This window comes from Seriola dumerili, unplaced genomic scaffold (genome assembly GCF_002260705.1).
Source record: "Seriola dumerili isolate Sdu_G_001 unplaced genomic scaffold, Sdu_1.0 BDQW01000057.1, whole genome shotgun sequence".
NCBI lineage: Eukaryota > Metazoa > Chordata > Actinopteri > Carangiformes > Carangidae > Seriola > Seriola dumerili.
Window position 1 is genome coordinate 488,077 of NW_019174312.1, and position 27,090 is coordinate 515,166.

Here is a 27,090-nt window from a genome sequence, read left to right on the forward strand (position 1 = left end):
TGTTCAGAGTCTGAATCACTGTAGATCAGATTCGAGCCAACAGGTTAAGTCACTGCGGTTAAAGTTTCAAACCTCTTACAAGCCGCAGCGCTCTTACACAATGACACTGTCCCAAGATCTCTGCCATGTTGGAGGTTGGCACTCTCAATCTGCCTTTGTCCTTTGAAAGACATTAAAATGTCTCCTCATTTCAATATTTACAGGCTGACAAAAATAAATAAATAAAAAATTCTGCAGCTTGTAGAAAATAAGGAGCGGATGTAGGATGGGGAAACTAATAGCCTGAGGTTTGTAGTGCACCGGGGATAAGGAGATAATGAGGGAGAAGAGATGATGGGGAAGAGATTGGACATTGGGGTAGGAGGGTGGTGTGTGATGTGTGTGTGTGTGTGTGTGTGTGCCTGTGTTGTGTGTGTCGTGTGTGTGTGTGTGTGTGTGCGTTGGTGGGGGTGGGGGTGGGGATGGGGGGTGTCTGGTGAAGAATGAGTGTTTCTGTTTGCGGGCCGTTTATCAAATCAGTAGGGAGTACAATTTGCAGAGGAATGCCACATGTTGCAATGTAGACTTGATCAATGACATGTGCTACGAGGGCAGAGAGATACGGTCTCTGTGAATGCCTTCCTATAACTGAGGATTTTCTACCCTTCAGGATGGTTTCATGCACTCGGACATCCACATGTATGCAACTATGTGGCACATGCACACAGAGAGCTCAGGTCTCTGGACAAATAAACCAGTTTTAACCAAGGACAGGATATGGCCTCTAGGAGGGGGTACACGCCATTTCCTGCCCACCTCCGCACTCCTGCTGTCCCCTTCAATGGTGTGTGTGTGTGTGTGTGTGTTATGTGGCTGGTACTGTGTTTCCTCCTAAACACAGACCCTCTCTGTCCCACAGGGTCAGAGGGTAGAGGATGAGCCATAAAGGGACAGGAGCGTAAACGGATGAGATACACTGTGTGTAACAGAGGTTTCCAACCTTGTGGCATCCAGAGCCGCGTGCGTGCAGGTTTCCATTACTCCCAAATAGTTGAGGGTCAGTTGAACTGCACTGTAGAGCTCCATTCACTGAAAAAAGCATGCAGAGGCCAAGAGAAAGTAGGGCAATATGGATAAAATCTTCTAACACGCATTGATATAGTTTGGTGATTTTCTGGAAATTGTGTTTAGAGACAGTTTATGACTAAAATAAGCCGATGGGAATGTGTCTTTTCAGCTAATCCAGTTAGTTAAACACAGGGGAAAGTCACGGTACTTGTTCGCATTCATGCAAAAGTTACGCAAAGTAAAATTTTCCCATAAGACAAACTTGCTGTGAGTTTATGAGGGAATCTAGTAAACTGTATTTAACACACAGTCATGTTGAGACTCTTCTCATGAATGAAGAAGCAGATACTGCCTGAATATAAATGTAATAGTGAATATTACAAGAGGAAAAATTGTTTCTTTCTTTTATTTTTCAAGTGTCAGTTCTGTTGAAAATCTCTCTCTTTCTATAAAATAATCTGAGATAAAAAATCTGATGATATGCACGTACAACATAAATAATAAAACGGTTCTTCTTCTAATAAACCAAACAAAACCAAGGTATTAAAGAGATAATTATCTATTTTGGTATAAACATTATAACAAAATCTCTAATGGTATTGTGTATATCATCATTTTGGCCAACTCCCAAAAGATAGTAGCAGTCAAATTTTAATTAACTTAATGTTGAATTACTCACACTTCACCAGCGCTGGAAAGTAACTAAGTGCATTTACTAACATTTCCAACATAAGCTCAGTTTTAAGGTACTTGCATTTTACTTGAGTATAATGTAACATGTAACACTTTATACTTCTACTCCACCACATTCAAAGAAAAACACTTTTACTATATTCCTCTGACAACTACTTTGGAGAATAAGTTTTAACATTCAAAAAAAGTTTGAATTCAACAATTGCTACTTTTAGTGAAGTAAAGGATCCGAGCTCTTCTTCCAGCACCACTCTTAACTATACACACAAGTCTGACAGAGCGGCTCCATGTCACAGTGACCCCGGGGTTGAATATCACACGTCTGTGACTGATCTCTCACCGTCTGGTGCAATTACACTTTATCTGATTAATGTTATGTAATGTAAATGAAAAGGGAGACAGCATGGTTTTACTGTGGTGGTGCACCGGAGGAGATGGTTCACATGTGCCCCACATGAAGTTGTTACGAAGAAGCTACGAAAATAAAAATATTCAGCACGCTGTACACCAATAGATAGTTTCCCTGATGTTCAGCACTTTCCACCGTCGTCCTTTCCATCAAGAATATACACTGATGGAATATATGCAAAGTTAAAGTATCTGCATCTTTTATTAAAAGTCGCTCTACTTTCCAGAGCCCTTGTTCCAGTTGCATGACCTCACACAGCCTCGCTACGCCCACATTTGTTGCACAGAGCAAAGTGATTGTGGTTGCATCAGTGGTAATGTGACCGTGGCTTAACACACTTCATTTCACTGATTTGTACAACATCACCCAGACGGGAGTGGGTGGGTCTGCGTGTGTGTGTGTGTGTGGGGTGGGGGGAGTGGGGGGGTGGGGGGTGAAATACAAGGATTTTGATAGGAAGGAAACAGTTTGTGCTTTGATTTACTGAGAGCTGTTGGTTAATAAGAAATCAGTGTAATCAGTGATGTCCCGCACATTCAGATGTTAAACCGTCTGTCGTGATATATTTCTGCTGTGAGCCAACCAGCCTTGAGTGTGGTGCAAGGAAAGGAGTGTCAGGGCCGAGTGTGATGTGCACGAACCACACACAGAGTAAGCTAAGCCAGCAAGTCATGACATGAGAGAGGACTGAAAGAGAGGAGGATATGCAGAGAGCACATACTGGGGAGGGGTGTGTGTGTGTGTGTGTGTGTGTGTGTGTGTGTGTGTGTGTATGTGTGTGGGATGTTACTAAAAAAGCAGGTGTCAGAATAGATGTGAAAGAATGAGTGACACGGTGAATTATAATAATACGAGAGGAGAGGGTATCAAAATAAGAAGACTGCTGTTGTGTTTTGCTTGGACCTCTGGACAAGTCTGTGTTACACTTGGCAGCTGAGAGCAGAAAATCGCCTGTGCTGACTATTTTTCTTCTTTTCTTTCATCCCTCTCCTCTCCCTCACCTCATGTTGTGTCATTCTTCCTCTCCCTCTCTCTCCCCCTTATTTACCGCAGGTATTCAGGTATTTGCCCCTGGGGTGCTGCTGGTGGTGCTGAGAGGTGCAAGGTGCACTTTTGTCCTCCTGTCAGGGCCTGTGTGGGCCTAGGGGGGCGCCAGCCGAAGGACCAGGACAGTTCTATTGTCCCAGTGCATTCCAGTCAATGAAGGATATGGTAGGGGACGAGGGCGGGGGGGCCAAGATGGGTGGAGATCAGCCTATGAGTTGGGCAACTAGAGGTTGTGTGTGTGTGTGTGTGTGTGTATGTGTGTGTGTAACTGCAGAAAGCACAGATTGCCTCCCCTCTCCTCTTCCTCCTCCTCCCCTCTCCTCCTCCCTCCTTGTCCCGTTCTGTCCTGTCCCTTGAGCAGCCGCAGGGCAGGCGAATGCACCTGCCTGAAATCCACACCCCAGGGCCAGACGCCTATCTCCCACATCTCCAAGGTTTTATAGAAACACTGCATGCGCCACACACACTGGTGTCCACTTACACACTTTTAAAAGGAGAGTGCAGGGTGGCATCCAATTATTTTGTACTGTGCGTATTAGAAATTTGAATTTGAAATCAACTGAAAGAGTCTCTGAAGTCTTACTGTTCATGTGGAGCAGATTGAACCCCCCCCCATCAGTTTTTACTGAGCTATCCTCTTAAAGGGGAACTTCACTGATTATACACATGAAAGTCTGTTCACTGCTGCCGTTTGTGGCTCCAGAGGGAGCTGTGTAAAATCTGATAAACTGCTTCAAGTGATGTCACTTGAGTCAGCTTTGGTTGTAGCTGGAAACTACAAGTTTGAAACTGCAAATAAAACTCTGGGGTTGTGGTGTTAAAATGAATTGAGGTTAACAGGCCTCTGTGGCCTGCTCCTCTGAGGCCACCTTAACCCTTTGTCCTAAAACGCTTGTCTTCTGTTCGGATAGCTTCCGAAAAACACCTCCACCTCCACCGCCCACTCCTTTCTTATGTCAGATGACGGGGTCTGTGTTCGACCATTTGTGTAGCTTTCCTAAAGCAACAATCCGGCATCAACACCTACTTCACGCTCCCGTGTGGAAGTGAGAAAGGAGGAGGACACAGATAGTGAAGTTGTTCCCTGTGAAGTCTCACTCAAACCTTGTGCAGTATCTCTAATAGATTTGCTGCTTTTCAACAGAACAACAAGCCACATGATCCACAGCGAGCGCGGACACACCGAAGCTACAGAGCATGGAAAACAATATTTGATCACATCCGCTCGCTTCCCCCCTTTCTCTCTGTCACACACACTTCTTCATGGTAACCAAATCCCCACATGGAGCCTTGCGTTGCATGTCCACTGCTCAGTTCATCTGCCCCTCACCTCTCACATTATGATTGCATTACTTTGCTACAGTTGAGTTTGCCGTGTTTTCTTTGGCAAATCAAGAATCAGCCGTGGTTTGTCACGGTGAGTAGATTCACATTGCATGAGAGGATAGTTGGTCTAACGTTGCATGTCAGAACACATGGTCGCAGGCTGATGTGCATGCTTGTGTGTGTGTAACTAGACCCTCTTGTGCAAGTAGGGACAGGTGTGTCACCACCTGACCACACCCCCAGGCCACACGGCACCTCCTGTCCCTAACACCTGTCCCCTTCGTCTGTGCAAAGACCTGTATACCCCTCCTCTCTCTCTCTCTCTCTCTCTCTCTCTCTCTCACACACACACACACACACACACACACACACACACACACACACAAGACACACACTCTGGCTGAGGTTTGGGGAGGAAGGCAGGTTGCTGGACTGTGACGGAGCGAGCAGGATCAGATCAGGTGGTACGGTGGCCACTTTGTCTTGAGTACCCACACAGCTGTCCCCCTGAAACTGGAACTCAATCGAAGCGTCCGGGTTCAATGTCCCTGTCTGCCCAACAATGTGGTGTCGTCTCTGCCCACATGGTGACATCTCTGCAAGCTGTCGGAGAGCTGCTTCAGACCATTACGTCCCTGTGGCAACAGATGGGAAAGTATCAAAACATACCTCCTCCTCCATGTCCAACAACAACAATAACATTTTCTTCTTTTAAAAAAATTCTTAGCTAAGGCTTTCATTCATATTTGTTATGATATGGATTTTAATCATCACTTTCATTGATGTGATTGGGAGATTTACAACAGCTTTTTAACCCTAACCCTAACAAGACTGAAATACACTTATTTTATAGCGAGAGTTTGTGTAATACTGGTGATTTAGGTTACAGCATAAAAAAAAGTAGCAAAGACATTTTTGCTTACTCTGACTGTATTCCCAGTTTTATCGTATTATTAGCAAAATGCTACATGCTTAAGTCAAAAAACTTCAAAATCTCCCCTCAATGTCATAACTGTTTTGTTTGAATTATGTCACCACAACATTTTTTAGAAAGTATTTACTAGTTAAAAAAAGGTCAAGTGAGTTGAAATACATGTAAATTTGCTGTTAAAATTTGTTGAAAATTTTGCATGCATCATCATGCATACATTCTCAAGTCAAGTCAACTTTATTTCTAAAGCACATTTAAACACAGCTTGATCTGACCAACGTGCTGCACAAAGGACAATTAGATAAATAAAATCAAGTAAAACAGATGTATAGCATAAGTAAAACACAAGGAAAGCATAGTAAATACACTGCATGAAGAAACATATTAACAAACGAACAAAATCAAAAAGCAAATATGCAATTGTGGACATGACAACAGACTAAAAGGTTAGCGAGTTAAAAAGGCCAGTGAGTAATAATGTGTCTTCAGCCTAGATTTAAAAACAGACATGGTGGGAGCACATCTGATATTTAAAGGCAACTGGCAAGACTTTATTCTTTGTGTGGAATTTATTTCAGTGTTGTAAGTTTTGTCATGTCACTGTAATATGTCTCATTTGTTTTTAAAACGATGTGTAATTCCCCCACCTTCATGCTGCGTTCACATCATACAGGATGGAAGGTAAAGATAGCAAAGATTCCTATGTTTATGACTCTTATTATTTATTGTTCCTTGACAACACAAATGAAAATATAAATGAAATGTGGCTCTAATGATGGTGAATGAATGGACTGAATGATGGTTTGGTTGATGTGAGGCACCCATATTTGTTTGGCTGTCATGGACTTCTTCATTAGTAAGCGCCAAAATTCATTTCCAAATAAATCATATGACTCGACTGTTGCTCGGTGTGTTTGACTCCTTTCTAATGATGTCACCATGTCTTCAGATCTTCACTGAAGTTGGGTGAGTAGCATGTTAATATTACTGATAAAAATGATGGTATGGCCAGAACTATGACATAAGACCCGGGTTGTAAAGAAAATAATTTTCCTTTAGGTATTTCTGTGTGTGTGTGTGTGTGTGTGTGTGTGAGTGAGAGAGAGAGAGTGGGAGAGAGAAAGGGAGGGAGAGGTCAAAGCAGCCTGAAGGCCATTGTAAATTCCTCGCTGGCTCAACCAAAGACATTCTTCTCTGTTGTTTTTCTTTCTAATCTCTATGCTCAGATTACCAGCTAGAGGGCCCGACCAGATGAGAGGGAGAACAGGGTGGCATGCGTGCACGCACATGTGCCCAAACACGCACAAACACACAAACACCAGGTCTACAGACACGCACCGTGCAGCGAACACACAAACACAACAGTATGCTGCTGTGTCACTGGACGCTGCAGCACATTCATGGAAGATATCGGTTCCACCTGGTGAATCTGCAGCAACTCAAGCCGAATTTAGTGTCGCACAAATGTAACAAAAACACACCAACACACTGAAGTCATTACCTGAGTGCTTGTTTTTTTTTTTTTTAACCTAAAGAAAACAACCCCCCCTGTGGAGAATACTGAGAGGATTCCCACATGACAGCCACCCAAGCACACACACACACACACACACACACACTATTTGAAAGTAAAATCTTCCCATAAAGCCTTTCCAGATGTGCCTAAATAAGTTTCACTGCAATGACACTGCTCCACTGAGATTCACTGTTAGATTTGATCGCAGTCGTGAGTTAATAAAACAAAACAAAAAAGAGCTGATGGTGTTTATTTTCTTTTTTGCAGAGTTAGCAAAGTGGAGTTGCCATGGTGTAAAATGTGAGCACACAGAGGTCAACAAGCCAACTTCATAATAAATAATTTCAAATTATAACACGGCATTGTGAATATACAGTAAATTAAGTCATTTGATAAAATAAAGCTTGTTATAATGCATTCATTTTTTCAAAACAGGTCACAGTGTAGTATAGTTGATATTCAAATTGTTCCTTAATTGTTCCCAAATTGATCAGTGGATGTTTGGTACAAACTTTAATTGTCTCATGAAAATAAGTTTAGAATTAAACCTTATGTGAAGAGGATGTCAAAGATTTCTTTGTGCTCAGTTATGTACACGTACACCATCAGAGGGAATGTTTGAAAAATCAGAACCGTGGCTGTATGCCATTACAACAGCAGCAAATGTTGGCTTTGCCATCAAATAATAGGTGGCTATAATGAAGTTACACATCCTGACAACAGACAATGTTTACAACAAAGAGACACATCAGTAGGAAATGCATGCAGTGCCATGAGATAATATATGCCGGGTGGTGAAACAGCTATTTGTTATGAAATTGCAAGATGATATCAAGTGTTACTGGGAAATCATAGATAATAAAATCACCCTTATGCATGCATATGGTTTGACGTTATGTTAATATGTCAGTCAAATTCCAGTCTGTGGTTTGGAATCAATAAAAAATGTACAGCCTTTATACAGTTTTTATTCTCACTTTGTTGGTTTGGACTTTCTCACTCACGCTAATACAAAGCCTCACTTTTTGTAGTTCAGGCTCAGGGGACAGTGTAGGCAGATGGAAGGGATGTAAAAAGACAAAAAAAAAGGTACAGATAATAAAACAACTTTTCGGTGCTAATTGCTTCATCTGGTAAAATTTCTTATTTTATACTTAACGTGTGTGTTGAGGCTGCAGGGGAAACTTTGGTCTGCATTCGTGTGATCGCACCCTTATCTTTTTTCAACATACCTCCTCACACATCTTATGATTCATTATTTATAGATTTCATGCAGTTTACCTTTCAAAAACTGAGTGAAGACAGTAGAAAATGAATCAAAGTACACTTTATACTTAGTCTGTCACCTTACTTATCTTAATTATCTGGTTATATTGAAGTTTTCTCCTTAAACATCGTGGGTTACCGCAGCCCATCATCTCTCTCTTGTTAAACGCCTTGAATTTGCATTTTACTAAATGCACAATTTTTGGGCAGAATGTTTTCAGCCCATAAAGGAAGATGTAATCAAAAATTAAAAATCACAAAATCTGGAGACACACGATTCGCAATGGACAGTGACACTCTTCTGTTGGGTCAAAACTGTAGAGTAAACTTTCTCTAGCGACACATGCACCCACACCCACAGATCCCAAACAGCTGGGTAAATCTTGATCCCTGACATGGTGACAACAGACATGGGGCTGGGGCTCATTGTGGGCCCAGTAAGGTGCTGCACCGGGGGGCAGAGACCATTTAGTTTTATCTGCCTGTTACTTTTTCTTTCTTGCATAAAAGTAATAATTACTAGGTTTCTCATTTGCACAATGTCTCTCCGTCCCTCCCCCCTTTTGGCCCAACCTGCAGTGCTAAAAGACACACGACTAATCATCCCAGAAGTAACACCTGATATTGAAAGCGGGAACTCACTAGACGAGGGAGGGCAAAGCAGATAAAAAAAAATACCAGTTAAGTAATCACCTCAGACCCCCGCTGTCTTGGCATAGCTCAGGCTTGGCTGGCTGAACCAGCATGAGTCCTCACACTTCAACAGGTGTGGGAAGAAGAAAGAGGGAAAGGGAGTGAATGATGAAAAGAAAGGAGAAAAAAGGAGTCTGAGCACCTGTTTTAGACTCCCATGCCTTCCTTTTGCGGGCCAGGGCTTGCACTGCCCTGCCCAGAACAACACATTCACGTCTCGCTGCCTGCTCAGCTATGTGAAGGAGTGCTGGGGTCAGTTTTCAGGGGTTAGAGATAAACAGAAATGGGGAAAAACAAAGTCAAGAAGGTCTTGTAATTATGGTAAGTTATTACGGATGGTTGCGGTAGTAAATCAAAATCAACTTATGGTCTACAGAAATTTTCATTCAGCCTCATACAATCATATAAATGGATAAGTGATGCGAGCAGGAAGTAGGAAAACTTTATCACAAACACCGCTATTTTTGGTTATTTCAGTTTCAGTATTTGGCAGCTCTGAAAAGATTTGACGATGAGATTTCAAAGAAACAGCGACAGATCATTTGTGTCCAAACTGCAGGTGTATCCGTCAAAAAAGAAATTCTTAAAACTCTGATTTCTACTATTGTCTCATCAGTGCAGTTTCCATGTGACTGGATTTTTTTTTGTTGCAAAATTTGTGGATTTTCATTCATGATATGAAACACTTTTTGCTTTAAAAGAAATACATAGAAAGAAGAACAAAAAAAACTGATGATCCTTTTAAACTAAATTACATTTTTATTTAACACAGGAAAAAATCTAATTCAAAGTTTTAATTTAGTTTGAACTTTATCACTAGGCAAATTCTCATGTATAAGTCATTTACCACTTGTTTTTTTTATGCCAAATTAATTTATAATAAATAATGCCTTAGATATGAAGAAAATATTTACAGTAACAGTAACAATCAGGCTAAAATTTTAATACATTTTCAAACCAAATTAAAACTGAAAATTAAAAATTATGAGCAAATTATAAAAAAGTTTACATTTGCATTTACTGCTTAAAATCAGGGAGATGGCAAGGTTGTAATTCCACACATTTTTCCACCATTTTAACAATCATGTTCATTAATGAGCCGGGCCTGACACACAGTTCACTTGTGGATGACGAATTCTACTAAATGGTACGAAACCTAATGTGATGCATCTTTAAAACTGTGTTTTCAAGGCTGATTCCGTTACTTTAAAGGTTAAGACCTTTTCCATTGATGTTTTGTGTTATTTTGTTGATCTAATGTGCAGGAATGGGAGAAGCCACCATGAATATCAGGTGCTGGTTTAACTATTTCAGAGTTATTCTAACATTATTCTCCACACCCACAACAAACACAGCCTGGTCATCTGATCTGACCAGTTAAGCATATCAGAGGTCTGGATGTGCTTCTCCCTCTTCTTAATGCCCCCACCTCAAATCTAACAACACACACACACACACACACACACACACACACACACACACAAACAAACACACACACACACACACGCACACACACACACGCACACACACACACGCACGCACAAACACACACACAGTAACAGCATGCCTACAGAGCTCACTGAGGCTCATTAACCTCCTGGTGGTGGGGGTGGGGGTGAGGGGCATCAAAGTGGCAGGATCACTGCAGACTCACCCAGCAATCCTACCATGGGGGTCTGGAGCCGCAGCGTCTCACCCCCTAATGAGAGGCCATGACATGCACACATCCACACACACTTTGACCCCTCAGGACCAGCTGGAAAAGAGAGTCTGACATGCTTGTCGCAACTCCCCCCCCCCCATTCCTCGCCCCAAACTCCACACATTCCAGCTACTACAGTGGCTCGCAGTCACCACCGGCTTGCTTATGTCTCACCTACCAAACTTACCGTAATGCAGAGGGAGAACCTGAGGGAGGGAGGGAGGGAGGGAGGGGAAGATGGAGCCGAAGAAAGTCAGGAGCACACTGTATTATTTAATGTGGGGCTGCAAATAGCAATTATATCCACTGTCACTCCATCAGCCAATTATTGTCTCAATTAACTGATTAATGGTGTGGTCTGTAAAATATAATTCTTAAAAGCCTTTCAGGCCTGTCTTCAAGTGACTTGTTTGCTTGTCCAGCCAACAGCCAACCCAAAGATTATCATTTAACTGTCACATAAGACAAGGAGAAGCAGAATATTAAAACATTTCGGCTGGAAAATGTTTTCAAGAAGTCCTACAATTCATTCAAAACAGCTGTTAATTGATTTTCAATCTTTTTAATTGCCTCTGTTAACCTCAATTTGGCCTTGACAATTGAGGTTAACAGTGGAGAGCGCCCCACTTTTCCTTACAGATTAGTCTCGGACCAGTTTGAAGTGTGCCGGTTGATACCAAATTTTGATGTTTACCTGACAAATCTGAAAGGGATCCTGTAGATTAAACTATTAATGACAGAAACGTGAATGCAACATGCCTGTCAAATCAGTCACTGAATGTGTTGTTAAAAGTCTTTTTTATAGCTGATTCTTTTAATGTGTTTGAGGCCTGAGATATGGACAGTGACAGTGAGCAGGAAGCTAATAGTCGCGTGACTTCTTGCATCGAGATTAATTTTAGTTCCTGTGAGGTATCATAGACGAGAGACGGATGAAGAGAGAAAGAAAAAAAACAAAACACACCTTTCTGTCAATCAGCACCACTGATGGGAAGTGGCAAACACACTCAGAAGGCATGTGGGAAGGGGGAGGGTATGAGTCAGGATAGAGAAGGGGGGGGGGTGGGGGGAGGGGCCTTCTGGAATGGTTTTCTGCCAGAAAGGCAAGTGCAGCAGCAGCAGCGGGGTGAAGGAGGGGTGCAGGGTCGAGGGAAGAGGCACCTTGCAACAGCTGGTCTCAATTATCCGTGGAGGGGCTGCTGAGCGTACAGGAGCATGTATGTATGTGTGTGTGTGTGTGTGTGTGTGTGTGTGTGTGTGTGTGTGTGTGTGTGTGTGTGTGTGTGTGTGTGTGTGTGTGTGTGTCAGGTTGAGGCATCGCAGGGGGAGGGCTGAGACCACTGGCGCCAGGAGGGGAGCAACAGGTCAGGGAGGATGAAGATTATAAAAATACTAGCAGGCAGTTGGCCTTGGTCCTGTGCAGTGTGAGTGTGTGTGGTGGATATTCCTTGCCTGCCACAGTGCCACAGGATGTGGAAGAGTGTGTGTGTGTGTGTGTGTGTGCCCACAGTGCATCAGGGCGGTGTGTTTCTGCATACATCCTGTGAGATAACCTTCCTGGTTGAATAACAACAGCTCATCCCATGTTTTTACTAATCAACGTTGTCTCAGTTGTTTAGATTATTTAGATATGTAAAATCTAATTTAATTAAATCCCAGAAATTATGTTTTTAAAGAATATTGAGTGATTTGTTTGAGTGTTTAACAGTAAAATAATGTTTCAAATTAAATCCTTACTTTCCCAATTGAGCAAGTTCACTTTCTGCCACAGACCCACTGAGCAAATGTTTGCTTTATTCCCATGATAAGTACTTTATGTTATGGTAAATACATGTCCTATACTCTTATTGTAAGGGATATATTGTATCATAAACTAATCAGTCTATGATATAATATGTGGTGTTGGTCTGTATAAATAAAATCTGGCTTGATCTCGAAAGTGTTTCAGCAGCTGTCTCAGCACCTGGACCACAGCAATGGGACAAACATTAAGTAGCTCGGGACAAATGGGTGTATGATGCCCTCTGGTGTTCAACAAGTCTCATTACACGAGGAGACAAATGAGAGAAACATTTTTCTAAATCCATAGCCATTAATATGGAGTTGGTCCACTCTTTGCAGCTATAACAGCTTCCACTCTCCTGGGAAGGCTTTGTAAAAGATTTTGGAGTGTTTCTGTGGGAATTTTTGCCCATTCATCCAGAAGAGCATTTGTGAGGTTAGACACTGATGTTGGACGAGAGGGCCTGGCTCGCAATCTCTGTTCTAGTTCAACTCAAAAGGTGTTCGATGGGGTTGAGGTCAGGGCTCTGTGCGAGCCAGTCAAGTTCTTCCACACCAAACTCACCCAGCCATGCCTTTATGGACCTTGCTTTGTGCACTGTGGCACAGTCATGCTGGAACAGAAAAGGGCCTTCCCCAAACTGTTTCCACAAAGTTGGAAGCATAGAATTGTCTAAAATGTCTTGGTAAGCTGAAGCATTAAGATTTCCCTAAACTGGAACTAAGGGGCGTAGGCCGACCCCTGAAAAACAACCCCATAGCATTATACTCCTTCAGTGAGCTCTTTAGAACGACCCATTCTTTCACAAATGTTTATAAAGTCAGACTGCATGGCTAGGTGATTGATTTTATACACCTGTGGCAATGACACTGAATGAAACACCTGAATTCAAGGATTAAGAGGTGTGGCCCAATACTTTTGTCCATATAGTGTACATCTACTCAAGCACTCTACTTATATTTACTTGTGCTTTCGAGTGTTCATTTGTCATGCTAACACTGAAATATATTGTATTTTTAACTTTACTCCATTTATCTGACAGCTGTAGTTAATTTGATTTTACACACAAAACATCTGATCATCTTTTAAAAAACATTATGATATTGTTACAGTAAAAGTTAAAATAAGGATATTATTTAAACTATTACTTTTGATACATCAATTATATTTTTCATTAACACTTTTGTAATTAAGTATGTGTAAGTATATGAATGGAGGAGATTTTCATTTGTAGCCTACATTTTACAGTGCACACTATGAGACTATAAAGTCCCTGAAGGAAACTGAGTCATGATAGTGAAAGAGTGACTTGACATTTCTTGCAGCGGTCACATTTCCGCACTTACCAGCAGCCTCTAAAATTAGAGCGCGCCCGTACTCTCGCCATTATGGTAAATGAATAGACCAGCCGTGAAAGAACTTAATGGCGACGTCTGAGTCCGTCACCTGCCAAATACAGTAGCAGTGGCAAATATCACTTGGGCATAATTTAACGAAGTTGGGCTACTGAAAACAGGCCTTTCAGCTGCTTTATTTCACCAGAATAATGCAGTCAATATCAGCACTGCTTCCCAGGCACTGTAGGTATATAGGCTACTTTGTATGATCACAAATTTAATACCCTGCCTTACCTGAACTCACCTCACATCTTATTAACGACACCCAGGAAGTTGTATAACCCCACCCTTCTGGTCTGCAAAGCTCTTTCCTTCCAAACCATTAAGAACAAAGAGAACTTTTCAAACTTTGTGTTATTTTATTTGGTTGACATTATAGCAGTAACCAGTGATGTGTTAGAAGACTATTTGTAAATTGTTTGACCTTGTATATAGTCTAGTATCCTGACATCTACAACCATTTTAGATACATGTTTTTTTTATAAATAACTTCAAATATGAAACAGTCATTCTTCTAATAATCATTTCCTGTCCTGTCCCACCAGTTATAAACTGTTCTTGATACATTCTATGTTTTCACAGCACCTCAGTCCAACTAATCTAGACCTTAGACTGTATATGATCTAGACTCGTACAGGGGGCGTTTTCTTTATTTAATCCAAGAGGTTAGATGCTGTAAAAATGCTGTATAGCTATTTGTTTTAAATTACAATATTTTTTTCTGGGGGAGGACTCCCAGAGCCCCCACCAATTATGTATCTTTTCATGTTTGTTACCCCATTTTAGTTGACAAATTCTGAAAATTTGCATTATGTTGACCCTGTTGACCCATTTATGTAGTGAACCTGGGACTTTTGGTGGCCTTGCGGGCGAGATCTCATAAATCACTGTAACTGTACTTTAACCTTACCGTAAATAACATTATACGGGTGCACTCATAGGGGTTGTAACCGCGGAAATGCGACTTAAAGCAACATTAAGACGTCAAGGTAAAGGAAACCTGGAAGTCAGACAGCGTGCTTCTCTCTGCAACCTAAGTTTCTTTTCCTGTAAATTTCTCTCGAGCCAGGTGTCACAGGGTGGACTGTAAGAGCTGGAATTAACTCAACAGGTTTAACTTGTAAAGTTGTAAAGTTGTTAAACTGGATTATGAATGGATGGATTAAAGCGTGTGGATAGGCCTATAAAGTCCTTGGCCAGTGACAGGTAGGTAAATTGGCGACGCAGGGTTGGTTGTGTACATGATAAACCGTGTTGTAGCATATAGACTATTATCCAGGAATGTATGTAATTATCATTTTCTTGGAATGGAGGGTTAAATCAGCTAGTAAGATGTTATGTAGTGAATGTAACGCGAAATAAAGTACTTGGCAACTAAAACCATTTGGAGATGTCTGAAGTAGCCTTTTTTTTTTTTTTTTAAAGAAGTCTTTCAGTCTTCCTGCTTCTGTCCCTCCATTGCACACTCAGCACGGAAACACTATGGAAGCACAAAGAGGGAATTTTTAAGTCTAATAGCCTACATTTATGTTGATACAGCCACATGTAATCTATGGCTTTAGTTATTGGACTGGTCATCATGTATATTTCATTAATTTAGCTTCGTGAAGACTCAGGCCCCCTAATGCAGTGTATCTACCAGCAGTTCACAGAGTCGTGCCAGAGTTTACCATTGTCAGTTGACTTTTCATAGGAAATGAACTTGTACAACAAATAAATACATTTGAAAATAAACAATAAAAACATGTTTAGAATAATGTTTAAGCCCTGATTTCAATGAGCTGACCGTTTGAGCAGACCACAGGTATTCAGGAAGCTTGTTCCACAGGTGGGGAGCATAAAAACTAAAAGCTGCTCCATTGTGCTTGGTTTTAGTTCTGGGAACACTGAATAAACCTGTACCTGGTGACCTGAGCGGTCTAGATGCTTCATAATGTACAAGTAAATCAGACATGTATTTAGGCCTGAGACCAATTAGTGCTTTAAAGACAAGTAATAGGAATTTAAAATATATCCTTTGACACACAGGGAGTCAATGCAGTGATTTGAGGACTGGTGTGATGTGCTCTACTATAGCTATTATTTCTATTAATTGTTTTGTCTATAAAATGTAAGCAAACTGTGAAGCTGTGTCCATCAGAGTTCCTTCTTCAAATATATTATTTGGTCCAACAGTCCAACAGTCCAAAACACCAAACTAGTCAGTTTTCATTTGTAGAAGACTACCAGCAAATAATAACATTGGTGAAGTTGGAATCAGACGGTTCTGCCATTTAAAAAAACAAAAACAAACTCAAAACAATGAATTGAATATCAAAATCGTTGTTGAATAATGTATCAAAACAAAAGAACAGATGAATATGTGAATTAACATATGCTTCTCACCTACCAATAATGAACAAAAAATTTTGTCCTAAGTTTCTTACCTGATTTTATGCAATCTTGATATGACTTATTTAAATGTTTTTATATTTATATTCAATATATGTTTTTATTGTTTTTAAATGCCATTTTAATGTTATCTTAATGCTCTATGTTTAATGTATTTCCATGCCTATGTAAGGCACTTTTAATTGCCTTGCCTTCAGTGTATGATGTGTGCTCTTGTTACTGACTTGCCTGTTAGACCAAAGATGAGTGTCCATGGGAAGGATGAAGAGGGCAGAGCGAAGTCTCCAGCATCCGTCTGTCTGAGTGACCAGTCCAAAGACTATCCTCTGGCCTTCAGGGATGAACCTGGAATATCAAACACAAAGTAAGATTTCTCCTTATTGTAGCCAGTCAGAGAAGTGGGCTGGAGTGTGGTTACGTAGATAGCAAATAGTAGCCAGACCTTCTAATGAACAAAAACAGATTAACAAAATGAAAACACACTTTGAATCCTCCAGCACCAAGAGCGCTATCATAAAAACCTCTTCCTCCGCCGCTGCTCTCAGCTGATTAATGATCAGAAACAGCTAACAGGTTAACACATTGCTGAAGTTGAAACCAGACAATTTGGTCTTTTTTTCCCCCCTAAAAATAACTCAAAACAATGAATTGATTATCAAAATCGTTGCTGAATAATGTATGAAAACAATAAAAACAGACAAATATGTGAATTAACATAAGCTTTTGATTCAATCTTTTTCCAATTACTGGGCTTATCTACTAATAATTTTCCCAGCAGTTTTCCCTGTTTGTAATTATTAACAGTATGACCCACTGACCTAGCTTCAGCTAACCATAAATATCATCCCATTACAACACGAGCATTGGGCAACATTATTATGAACACCAGAATTTTTCTTGTTTTAAGACAGCAAATCAGGTTCAATTAAAAAGCAAATGTATACAGCTAATTAGTACAAAATTTTGCCAATAGGCATCTGCAGAAGCATGCCATGGTGAGTCACTGTTCACTGTTCAGTGTATGATGTGTGCTCTTGTTACTGACTTGCCTGTTAGACCAAAGATGAGTGTCTATGGGAAGGATGAAGAGGGCAGAGCGAAGTCTCCAGCATCCGTCTGTCTGAGTGACCAGTCCAGAGACACTCCTCTGGCCTTCAGGGATGAACCTGGAATATCAAACACAAAGTAAGATTTCTCCTTATTCATTCAGTATATCAAGTAATTACTTGTGTAAGTGCCCTGTTTCACACCACACCACCACAACAAAATGATAACGCACATTGAATCCTCCAGTGGATGCCCAGTTGATGTCCCAGGATGTTAACTGTTTAATTGGTAGTATTAATCTAAATAACCAGTTTTGACAGCATTTTGTACTATTGTGTATTACCATTGTGGTTCAGACAAAAAAGAAAAGGTGTATGATTGCACCATCAGCTTCTCCTGTTAGTCTCAGCTTAGATCAAGGGAACAAGCCTCTTTAAACCCTCCGCAGACATAACTGACTTCAAATATCCATGATAGGTGACATGGTGAAGTGTTGATTATTTAAACAAGTTCTGTGCTATTTGACACTCTACCCAATATTGCCAAACATATTTTGATGTTCACTCACATTCACAGAGAAAGGAAAAGGACTAGTGGTGTTATCGAGGAGCAGCCGTCATGTTGTGCTTTGTGCAACGAGGTCCTGAGGGATCCAGTCTCCACCAGCTGTGGACATTACGTCTGCGAGCAATGCACTGAATCATGCTGGGAGCAGTGTAATTCAACTGGAGATTTCTCTTGTCCCTGCTGTGGTAAACGATCCAGAAAAAGCCCTGAAGTGCAGACACCCACTCAAACCAGCACTGGACTCTGTAAGTTTCTACTTTTTCTTAAACAGAACTTTTTCTGTTGCTTTAAATACATTTTCATTATTTCTTTTACATAACATACACCGTGTTTAGTACATTTAAAATGTTACAGCATTTTAAGAAATAAAAAACTTATTATCAAATGTAAAAATGTTATGTTTGAAATGACAACCATCATTTTTTTGCACTAGCTACGAATTCAAATTCAACTACAGCATAGTTTGAGCATAGTATGGGATTTTGCTTTGTAAATTTAATTAAAATGTAATGATCAGAAAAATCCAAGCTCCAATGTTCAGAGCGTTCAGCATCTCAGGGCGAATCTCATCCACTCCTGGCACCTTGCTGCCGAGGAGCTTCTTGACTATCTCAGCGACCTTGAGGTTAGAGCCAATGTGCATATTGTTTTTAGGACATACAGTGTATTTCTGTAACTTGAGTTTTTTCCTGCTTGTGTTTCAGTGACTGGCAGTCTACCGGAGGTTTTAGAGAATCACAAAATCAGGCTTCGAAAGAGATGTGAATTTGCAGTAGAAGGAACCGCCGAAGTAGGATCTGGAACCCACCTGAATAGGATCTACACTGAGCTCTACATCACTGAGGGAAAATGTGAAGGAGTTAATATCCAGCATGAGGTGTGGCAACTTGAGACAGTATCCAAAATGGAGGCCATGCATGACACTCCAATCAAATGCCATGAAATCTTTAAGGTTTTACCTGGCCAGAGGAGATTCATAAGAGTAGTTCTGACGAATGGCATTGCTGGCATTGGAAAAACTTTCTCAGTGCAGAAGTTTACTCTGGACTGGGCAGAGGGCTTGGAAAATCAAGATGTCAGCCTTGTGATTCTTCTTTCGTTTCGGGAGCTGAACTTGATCAGAGAGAAGCAGTACAGTCTTCTCAGGCTGCTTCGTGATTTTGACCCAACACTTCACCTGATCGCAGCAGAGAACCTAGCTGTGTGTAAGGTTTTGTTAATCTTTGACGGCCTGGATGAAAGCAGGCTTGTGTTGGATTTCCAGAACAATGAGGTTGTGTCAGACGTCACACAGACATCATCAATCAACATGCTGTTGATAAACCTCATCAAGGGGAACCTACTTCCCTCAGCTCTCCTTTGGATAACTTCAAGACCTGCAGCAGCCAATCAGATCCCACCTTCTTATGTTGATCGTGTAACAGAGGTACGAGGATTCACTGACACTCAGAAGGAGGAGTATTTCAGGAGGAGATTCACCGAGGAGTCAGTGTCAAGCAGAATCATCTCACACATCAAGGCATCAAGGAGCCTCCACATTATGTGTCACATCCCAGTTTTTTGTTGGATCACTGCTACGGTTCTTGATCATATGTTGACTACAGACCAAAAACAGCTTCCCAAGACACTGACTGACATGTACTCACACTTTCTGCTGGTTCAGACCAAGAGGAAGAGACAGAAGTATAAAAAGGGGCATGAAATGATCCAACAGGAGCCAAGGCAGATTAACAGGGAAGTCCTTCTGAAGTTGGGGAGACTTGCATTTGAACATCTAGAAAAAGGAAACATCATGTTTTACCAAGAGGACTTGGAGCGATGTGGTCTTGATGTCACAGAGGCCTTAGTTTTCTCAGGACTGTGCACAGAGATCTTCAAAAGAGAGCGTGCGCTCTTTCAGAAAACGATTTACTGCTTTGTTCATTTAAGTGTTCAGGAGTTTCTTGCAGCTGTCTACATGGTCCACTGTTACTTGAACAGGGACATAGATGTATTGGCAACATTCCTGGGAGAAGACTGGGATACAAACAGCAGTAAGCCAGGGATGGATAGCTTCCTCAGCAGAGTTGTGGACAAATCTGTGAACAGTCGAAATGGCCACCTGGACCTCTTTGTTCGCTTCCTTCATGGCCTGTTATTGGAGTCCAACCATCATCTCTTAGGAGGTCTGCTGGGCTGGACAGCTAGCAGTCCAGAAAGCATCCAGACAGCAATAAACAACCTGAAGAAGATGAACGCTTACGACATCTCTCCTGACAGAAGCATCAACATCTTTCACTGTTTGATGGAGATGAATGACCACTCAGTACATCAGGAGATCCAAGAGTACCTTCAGTCAGAGAACAGAGCAGAGAAGAAACTCACGAAGACCCATTGCTCAGCTCTTGCCTACATGCTGCAGATGTCAGAGGAGGTTCTACATGTGTTGGATCCAAAGAAGTACAACACATCAGTTGATGGTAGACGGAGATTGCTCCCAGCTGCCAGAAACTGCAGAATTGCTCGGTTAGTTCAGATATGAATATCAATACTCTAGAGTTAATGTTATGACTATTGCCATTTTTGTTACATTAAAGATATTTAGTTTCTCATATACTGTATGTTCATTATAAAAATGTTGGGCACAGATACAGTGCGTATACAGTAACACTGTACATTGTATTGGCAGGCTCTCTGCTTGTGGACTCTCTGAGAAGCACTGTGAAGTTCTGTCCTCAGCTCTGATGGCCAACCCCTCCCATCTGCGAGAGATGGATCTGAGTGAAAATGACTATATTCTGGATTCAGGAGTGAAGTTGCTGTCTGTTGGACTGGAGAGTCCAAACTGCAAACTGGAGATACTAAGGTTAGACAACATTTACATAGCTGTTCATTGTTTTACTACTGTTCTCCCCCTCCTCCTCCCCTTTGTTCTGCCCATTCCTCTTCTTCTTCTATGAAAGGGAAACTCAAGTTTCTTTAGATTTTAGATTTTCATTTTAAAATTGTCACAGCGTGACTGATCAGTATGAGTTGCAGATGGAGGGTGTCTTTTTTTGGGTGGTTGATGTAAACGAAAAGCACCTCACTGAAGTCTGTGGTCATTAGGGGCAGGTTTTCACTGATGAAGCAAAGTATAAATTCAATCAGGAACACTATCTTTATGCCTCAGTCATTCACAATTTTCACTTGCTCGCTCCCTCTCTCACTGCACTTCTTGTAGTCAGTTGACTTCGGGTGTTTTGGGTAACCAATCTGATTTCACCACGATCGAAACTTTAACATCTCTTCCCCTCTCTTCTGCTGTCAGCCGTCATTTCACTCACCCTGCGTCATATTGCGTTATCGTTTAAACTGATGTCTGACGCAGATCATGATCCTCTCCCAGAGGTTTTGGATCCCAGCTCAACATGTGGCAGGAGATCACATCGAATTCCACAGGTGGCTTCCTAGGAGCACTCGACTTGCTCTATGCAGCGGCTCTCCAACAGATGAGCAGCTCAACTCTAAGATTGTGGCATTACTCCAGCACCAGGCCTCTTTCTCAGCCCCGCAAGCTGGCGGTTCAAATTATAGCTCCTATCTGTGTGAGTATATGCTTCTGCCTGGGAAAGACTCAGCTACTCCAGCTGGTTCCCCCACTGGGCTTCAGTTGTAAAGTAAAAGTAACAGACCACTTCACTGCAGACAACCTTTGATCACCTATAGTCCGTGGCTGACTCCATGCAAACCGTGGGGATTGCTTCAGCTTCTGCCTGATCATCAGCGACCATTGCCACCACCCAAGCATTCATGTTGCAGCCAGCCTTCACACCCAATGACACTCACTCTATGAAAGCTACTCAGCATTCTTGGGCCTCATCTGTCGCAGCCCCTCTAGGTAGGCATACATTGCTCACGCAGCAAAATCATCTTCAGTGTTGGGTAATCTACTTTGAAAGCATAACTTTGCAAGCTACAATTAATTTACACTGGAATAAGCTGAGTTACAACAAAGCTACCCCAGGGAGAAATCTAGTTAGGTTAACTAAAGCTACTTGAAAAAAAAAAAACTACCGCGCTATTCATGAGAAAGTTCTGGAGGTTCAGCTTTGGTTATGTAAACTGTAACTGCCTAATTATGGCAATGGTGATTCTTCCGCAGGTGAGTTTCAGGAGGTCAGGACTTTGTTGAAGCATTCGGCAATGCCCCCTTTTGTTTTATTTGTTTTTTTTCCCACATGCGTGTGTGGTTTTGGACTGGCTGACAGATGTATTGCCCAAAATTGTCTCTGGTATTTATTTAACCTATCTGCTGCTACCTGTTCATTTGCACTGTTGTATGTTGTACATGGTGTGTGCGGATTGTATGTATTTTATTGTACTTTCTTGCCAGAGATAGATTTCCACTGAGGTGGACAAGAAAGTCAATAATCAATCAATCAATCAATCAATCAATCAATCAATCAATCAATCAATCAATCAGTTGTTTGTGGTTAACTACACTAAAAATGGTTTAATAATAATGGCTAAGGGATAAATTCCTGCACGGTGAATATGTTAAATAGTAAGCCTCATCCAACATCTCCTAAGTTAGATAAAGATACAGCAACCAGATAAAACCATAGACAATAAATAAAAATGTGTAGCATCTGTGACATCACCAAAAGGTTTCTGGAGGGCGGTTTTGAAGCTCAGAGTGGGCTGCTATTCCGTTGTAATTTTGGCAATGCGTGACCCAGCAGAAATCGCAACTAATCCAAAAATGAGCAAAGAGATGTTAGACATTAGATGTTATTACCCCTCTTGTCCTATTTTATTTTGAATCTACCGGTTAAATTACTGTTATGGCATCTCTAAACTTCTCATAACACTATTCTCATGACTATTGGTCAGCCTGGCACATTCAGATTAGGATCTTTAAGACCTCAATTCTTGGTGGTCATCACAACCTCAACATGGTCTTCTAACCTCATGCAACACTTTTTTAGTTCAGCTGCCGGGCCTTAATTTTTGTTCGTCATTGCTGACTTTAATTTCTATGGGGTTGTCAGACCTTATATTTCTTTTACCATTTTATTTAAGTTGTCATACTTATCTTAATTTACATTTTGTTCATTGTTGTTCTTCCTTACTTTTTTCTTTTCTTTAAGGGAGGGTTTCCTATATTTCGCTTCACAACACTTTTCAAATATGATGACATCACAATGGGTTCTAATTGCCTGACTCTCACATCTCTCACTTTACTTCTCTTGTTTTGCACATAAAATAAATAAAAGTTTATTCATTGACTCAAACTGAAGTCTCTCCTGATTGAACTGATGAAACAGGGGGAGTATACTCAGTTTTGATGCCTAGCCAAAAATGTGAGAGAATGCTGAACTGAACATTCCTCACATTGGCAGGCAGGTGATGGGGTGGAGGTGGGGGGATTGGTTATTATCTAACATCTTTGCAGCCCGGTAGCCCACACTGCGCTGACCAGTACTGATTGCAGTCCAATCATTGAGAGTCACTGGATTACAGCATATCAATGTGGAGCTAAAGATTTAGACCCAAAGAGATCTGATTTAACAATTTGTTCATTGTATTTTTTAGATTGAAGAACTGCAGTTTGTCTGAAAGCTGTTGTGATTCTCTGGCATCAGCCCTGAAGTCCACTTCGTCGCATCTGAGAGAGCTGGACCTGAGTAACAACAACTATCTGAAGGATTCAGGTGTGAAAGTTCTGTCTGCTGGACTGGAGAGTCCACACTGTGGACTGGAGACTCTGAGGTCAGACAGCGTTTTGCTAACTTTGTGCAGAGATTGATTTTGAATGAATTATTACCATGGTTATATTCAATGGGTTAGCACAGAAGTATAAGTGCAATACATGCCACATGGTGGCATTTTAAATTCTTTTTAAAATTAATATAGTAAAATAAGTTGTCCTTTGTTTTGTATTTTGTATGAATTTTCTTCTTATTGAACCTGGCATCCTGCTGGGTTCAGTTGAGCATGCAAGTTTATACAGTTCCATGAAATATCTACAGTTCTAATTAGATAATGAAATGTTGCCTTCAATAGCTGCAGTGCATTGTTTATACTTTATCTAGATTAAGTTGCTGCAGGCTGTCAGAGAGCTGCTGTGCACATCTGGCCTCAGCTATCAAGTCCAACCCCTTCCATATGAGAGAGTTAGACCTGAGTAAAAACAAAGTGAAGGATTTAGGCGTGAATCTTCTGTCTGCTGCACTGGGGAGTCCTGAATGTAGACTAAAGACTTTGAGGTGAGTTCACTCCTGTCGATCATCTATCTTCAATAAGGAAAAGATTTGTTCTTCGATGCCAATCATTACTACAAGGTAATGTAATTAATAAAAGGAAAGCACAAGCTCTACTTTGCGTAGACTTGGATTTCAAACAGGCTGTTATGTGGAGCAGTGCAATAAAATCTATAGTAGTACAACAGAGTAGTAGTAACAAACCTCTAGGTCAGTTCAGCCCATTGGAATTCCAGCAAGATATGTTTCTTCCTTCAACACCATAAACTTCCACATGTATTAGCTCTGTCATTTTGGAGCACTGTGGCAGTGTCCCTCACTCTGTAAGTGAATACAATGGAGCTAAACTGCTAAATTACAAGTTTTGCTTGTCTGAAAGCATCTCTCATCATCACATAATTCTACATTTTAAGCACACGTGAGTTGTTTTGTCTGCCTCCAAGAGTTTTTTAGAATATTTCAGAAATATGCATCAGGATGGCAATCAGAGTACATCCTCGTTGTCTTAGGTTTCTCTATATTTCCCTTACTTGGGTTAGGGTTATTGAAATGAAAGGAAAATATGTAACCAAAGAGGATTTGATGTAACATGCAATTTGTGAAATTCTTTTCACTGAAGTACGATCTGAAGTGGCAACCTAGAAGGCATTTACAGCCTTGTTTATGTTTGTACAGGACTGACATGCATGTGTAGTGGGGTATATTTTCTGACTTGTCAGTGGTGGGTTGTTGAGGGGGGCCTGCTGATAGTACTGTGAGGTTAAACAGTCTCTCTGTGGTTTTGTCTGTCCCCTGCTACTTGTGATAGATTACTCAAGTGGCTGGCCACATTCCTTGTTGTCATCATGGCAGGGAGTAGAAGTATCTGTCTTTGCCCATTTATCTCTAGAGAGCCTGTGTAAAAGTGCTTGCTCTGTGTGAGGTAGAACAAAGGATACCTTTTGCAAGCTAAGTTCTGTAGGCACAGGTGAAGCCATGTAATCTTTCACATGCCAAATCGCAGTCTTCAAGAATGCCAGGGTATGGTGAGACAGCCATTTAAACATGCACTGCTCCACAAGAACAGGCGTATAGAGGCTGTTGATGATCTGAGCTCATTGAACTAGCGTTGTTATTAATACAGCATATCAGATTTAATGTTAATTTTACAATTACAGGCTTGATAGATGTGGGCTGACGGAGAACTGCTGTGCCTCTTTGGCTTTAGCTCTCAAGTGCGACCCCTCCAGCCTAAGAGAGTTGGAACTGAGTAACAACGACCTGCAGGATTCGGGAGTGAAGCTGCTGTGTGAAGGACTGGAGAGTCCACATTGTAGACTAGAAGCTCTGAGGTCAGTCAACATGTTACCAGTTTTACAATAGCATGGATATCAAACTCACATTGCACTGACAATGATTTTGAGACAAGGTTAATAGTATTGTGGTTCATGCTTTTATAATGATGAACCTGTGGTTATTTAGTGCTGTTGGATGTTTTGAACTCCTGTTACATTCTGAAGTTCGATTCTTTTTTTGATGGATTTCAATCAGCATTTCAACTACATGCTTGCTTCTTTTATTAAAGGTTGAGTTCCTGCTGGTTGTCAGAAAGCTGCTGTGCTCCTCTGGCTTCTGCTTTAATGTCAAACACCTCCAGTCTGAGAGAGCTTGACCTCGGTGAAAATGATCTACTGGATTCAGGAGTGAAGATGCTGTCTGGTGGACTGGAGAGTCCACACTGTAGACTGGAGACTTTGAGGTAAGGAATCTCTTTTTTTGTGTGTGGGGCTCTGCTTGTGCACTAACAATAGTTTCAATTTCTGTAGAACAACAGGGTTCTACTTTTGTGGTAGATCAGTTTTGGCATGAAGCTGGTACCCCTTCACATCTCTGTTGTCTTACATGAACATATTTTTTAATTGGCTACAGACAAGACAAGAAAAGAGAAGAAAGCTGGCTATGTCACAAAAATTGGGAAGCACCGCCATAATATTCTTATAATCTCTGTAGGTTGATACACTGTCGGGTCACAGATGAAGGCTGCGCTTTTCTGGCATCAGCTCTGAAGTCAAACCCATCCTGCCTGAGAGAGCTGGACCTGAGTAAAAACAACCTGCAGGAATCAGGAGTGAAGCTGCTGTCTGAGGTCCTGGAGAGTCCACACTGTAGACTAGAGACTCTCAGGTCAGGTGCATGTTTGAGTAGTGTTTTGTAAAACGGAGTACATGCAGAGTATTTGGATTGCCACTAACTCTAACTTTATAAATAGCTGCTTTCACTAATGAACATCTGAGAAACTAATGATACGTTTGATGATTTTTTGTTCATCCCTACAGAACGGAAGACGTGGTGTAAACCTAGAGTGTAGCTCATCACTGACTCTGGGGCTGCCACATCACCACATCAAAGTTGTGCCTTAACCGCAGTCAGAGATTTGTTCAGAAGTATTTCTTCAGAAGCCACAAGACTATTTTGATTTTACACTGACTGCCCATATGTTAAGAGGAATTCTTTGTCATAGTTAGCTCTTCCTCCCATTTGAAAAGTGCTTGCTTCAGTATGAAATACCCTCTTTGTGCTTGCAGTAGGCATGGTTATTTCTATGCTGTGGCAAAGGGATGTAATGGCAGTGTTCCTTAAAGCAAGTTGTAACTAAATTTCAGCACTAAATGTATAATTGCTGACAAACCTGTGATAAATTGTAATTAAAATGTCTGTATATATTCAGGGTATAGAACAGTTTTTTTCACTTAACATGTGTGGACTTCTTGTGTGTATAGAATGTTCAACAAACATCATTTTACATTGCTAGATTTGCTAAGAGAGAGTTTGTTAAGGGAATTTGACATTTTAGGAAACATGCTTGTTCGCTCTCTGGCCGAGTGTTAGCTTTCTACATAAGAATATCAATACTACTCGCCAATGGTCGGTTAGCTTGGCTTTGCAAAAATGCTGGAAACAAAGGAAAACAGCTAGCCTGGCTAGCAGTAACTTCAGGCAACCATCAACGACTCAAGGAAGGTACTAGCCCCAACCAAGAAGTAGTCCTGCACATGACCCCAATAAAACAGT

At 41.2% G+C, this 27,090-nt stretch overlaps 1 protein-coding gene across 2 annotated transcripts; it reads left to right on the plus strand.

The window, feature by feature from the left end:
* Positions 1-14,818: 14,818 nt before the first annotated feature.
* LOC111219310 (NACHT, LRR and PYD domains-containing protein 12-like) lies at positions 14,819-27,088 on the plus strand. 2 transcript variants are annotated; one of them, XM_022741941.1, is made up of 12 exons: positions 14,819-15,016; positions 16,437-16,565; positions 17,258-17,386; positions 17,825-18,060; positions 18,520-20,320; positions 20,484-20,660; positions 23,372-23,548; positions 23,872-24,045; positions 25,197-25,370; positions 25,604-25,777; positions 26,029-26,202; positions 26,355-27,088. In XM_022741941.1, exons 1-12 carry the CDS (start codon positions 14,964-14,966, stop codon positions 26,371-26,373), a joined length of 3,417 nt encoding a protein of 1,138 aa, XP_022597662.1. In that variant the 5' UTR covers positions 14,819-14,963; the 3' UTR covers positions 26,374-27,088. The 2 variants fall into 2 exon arrangements, with proteins under 2 accessions (XP_022597662.1, XP_022597663.1); XM_022741942.1 differs by lacking the exon at positions 17,258-17,386.
* The last annotated feature ends 2 nt before the right edge of the window (positions 27,089-27,090 follow it).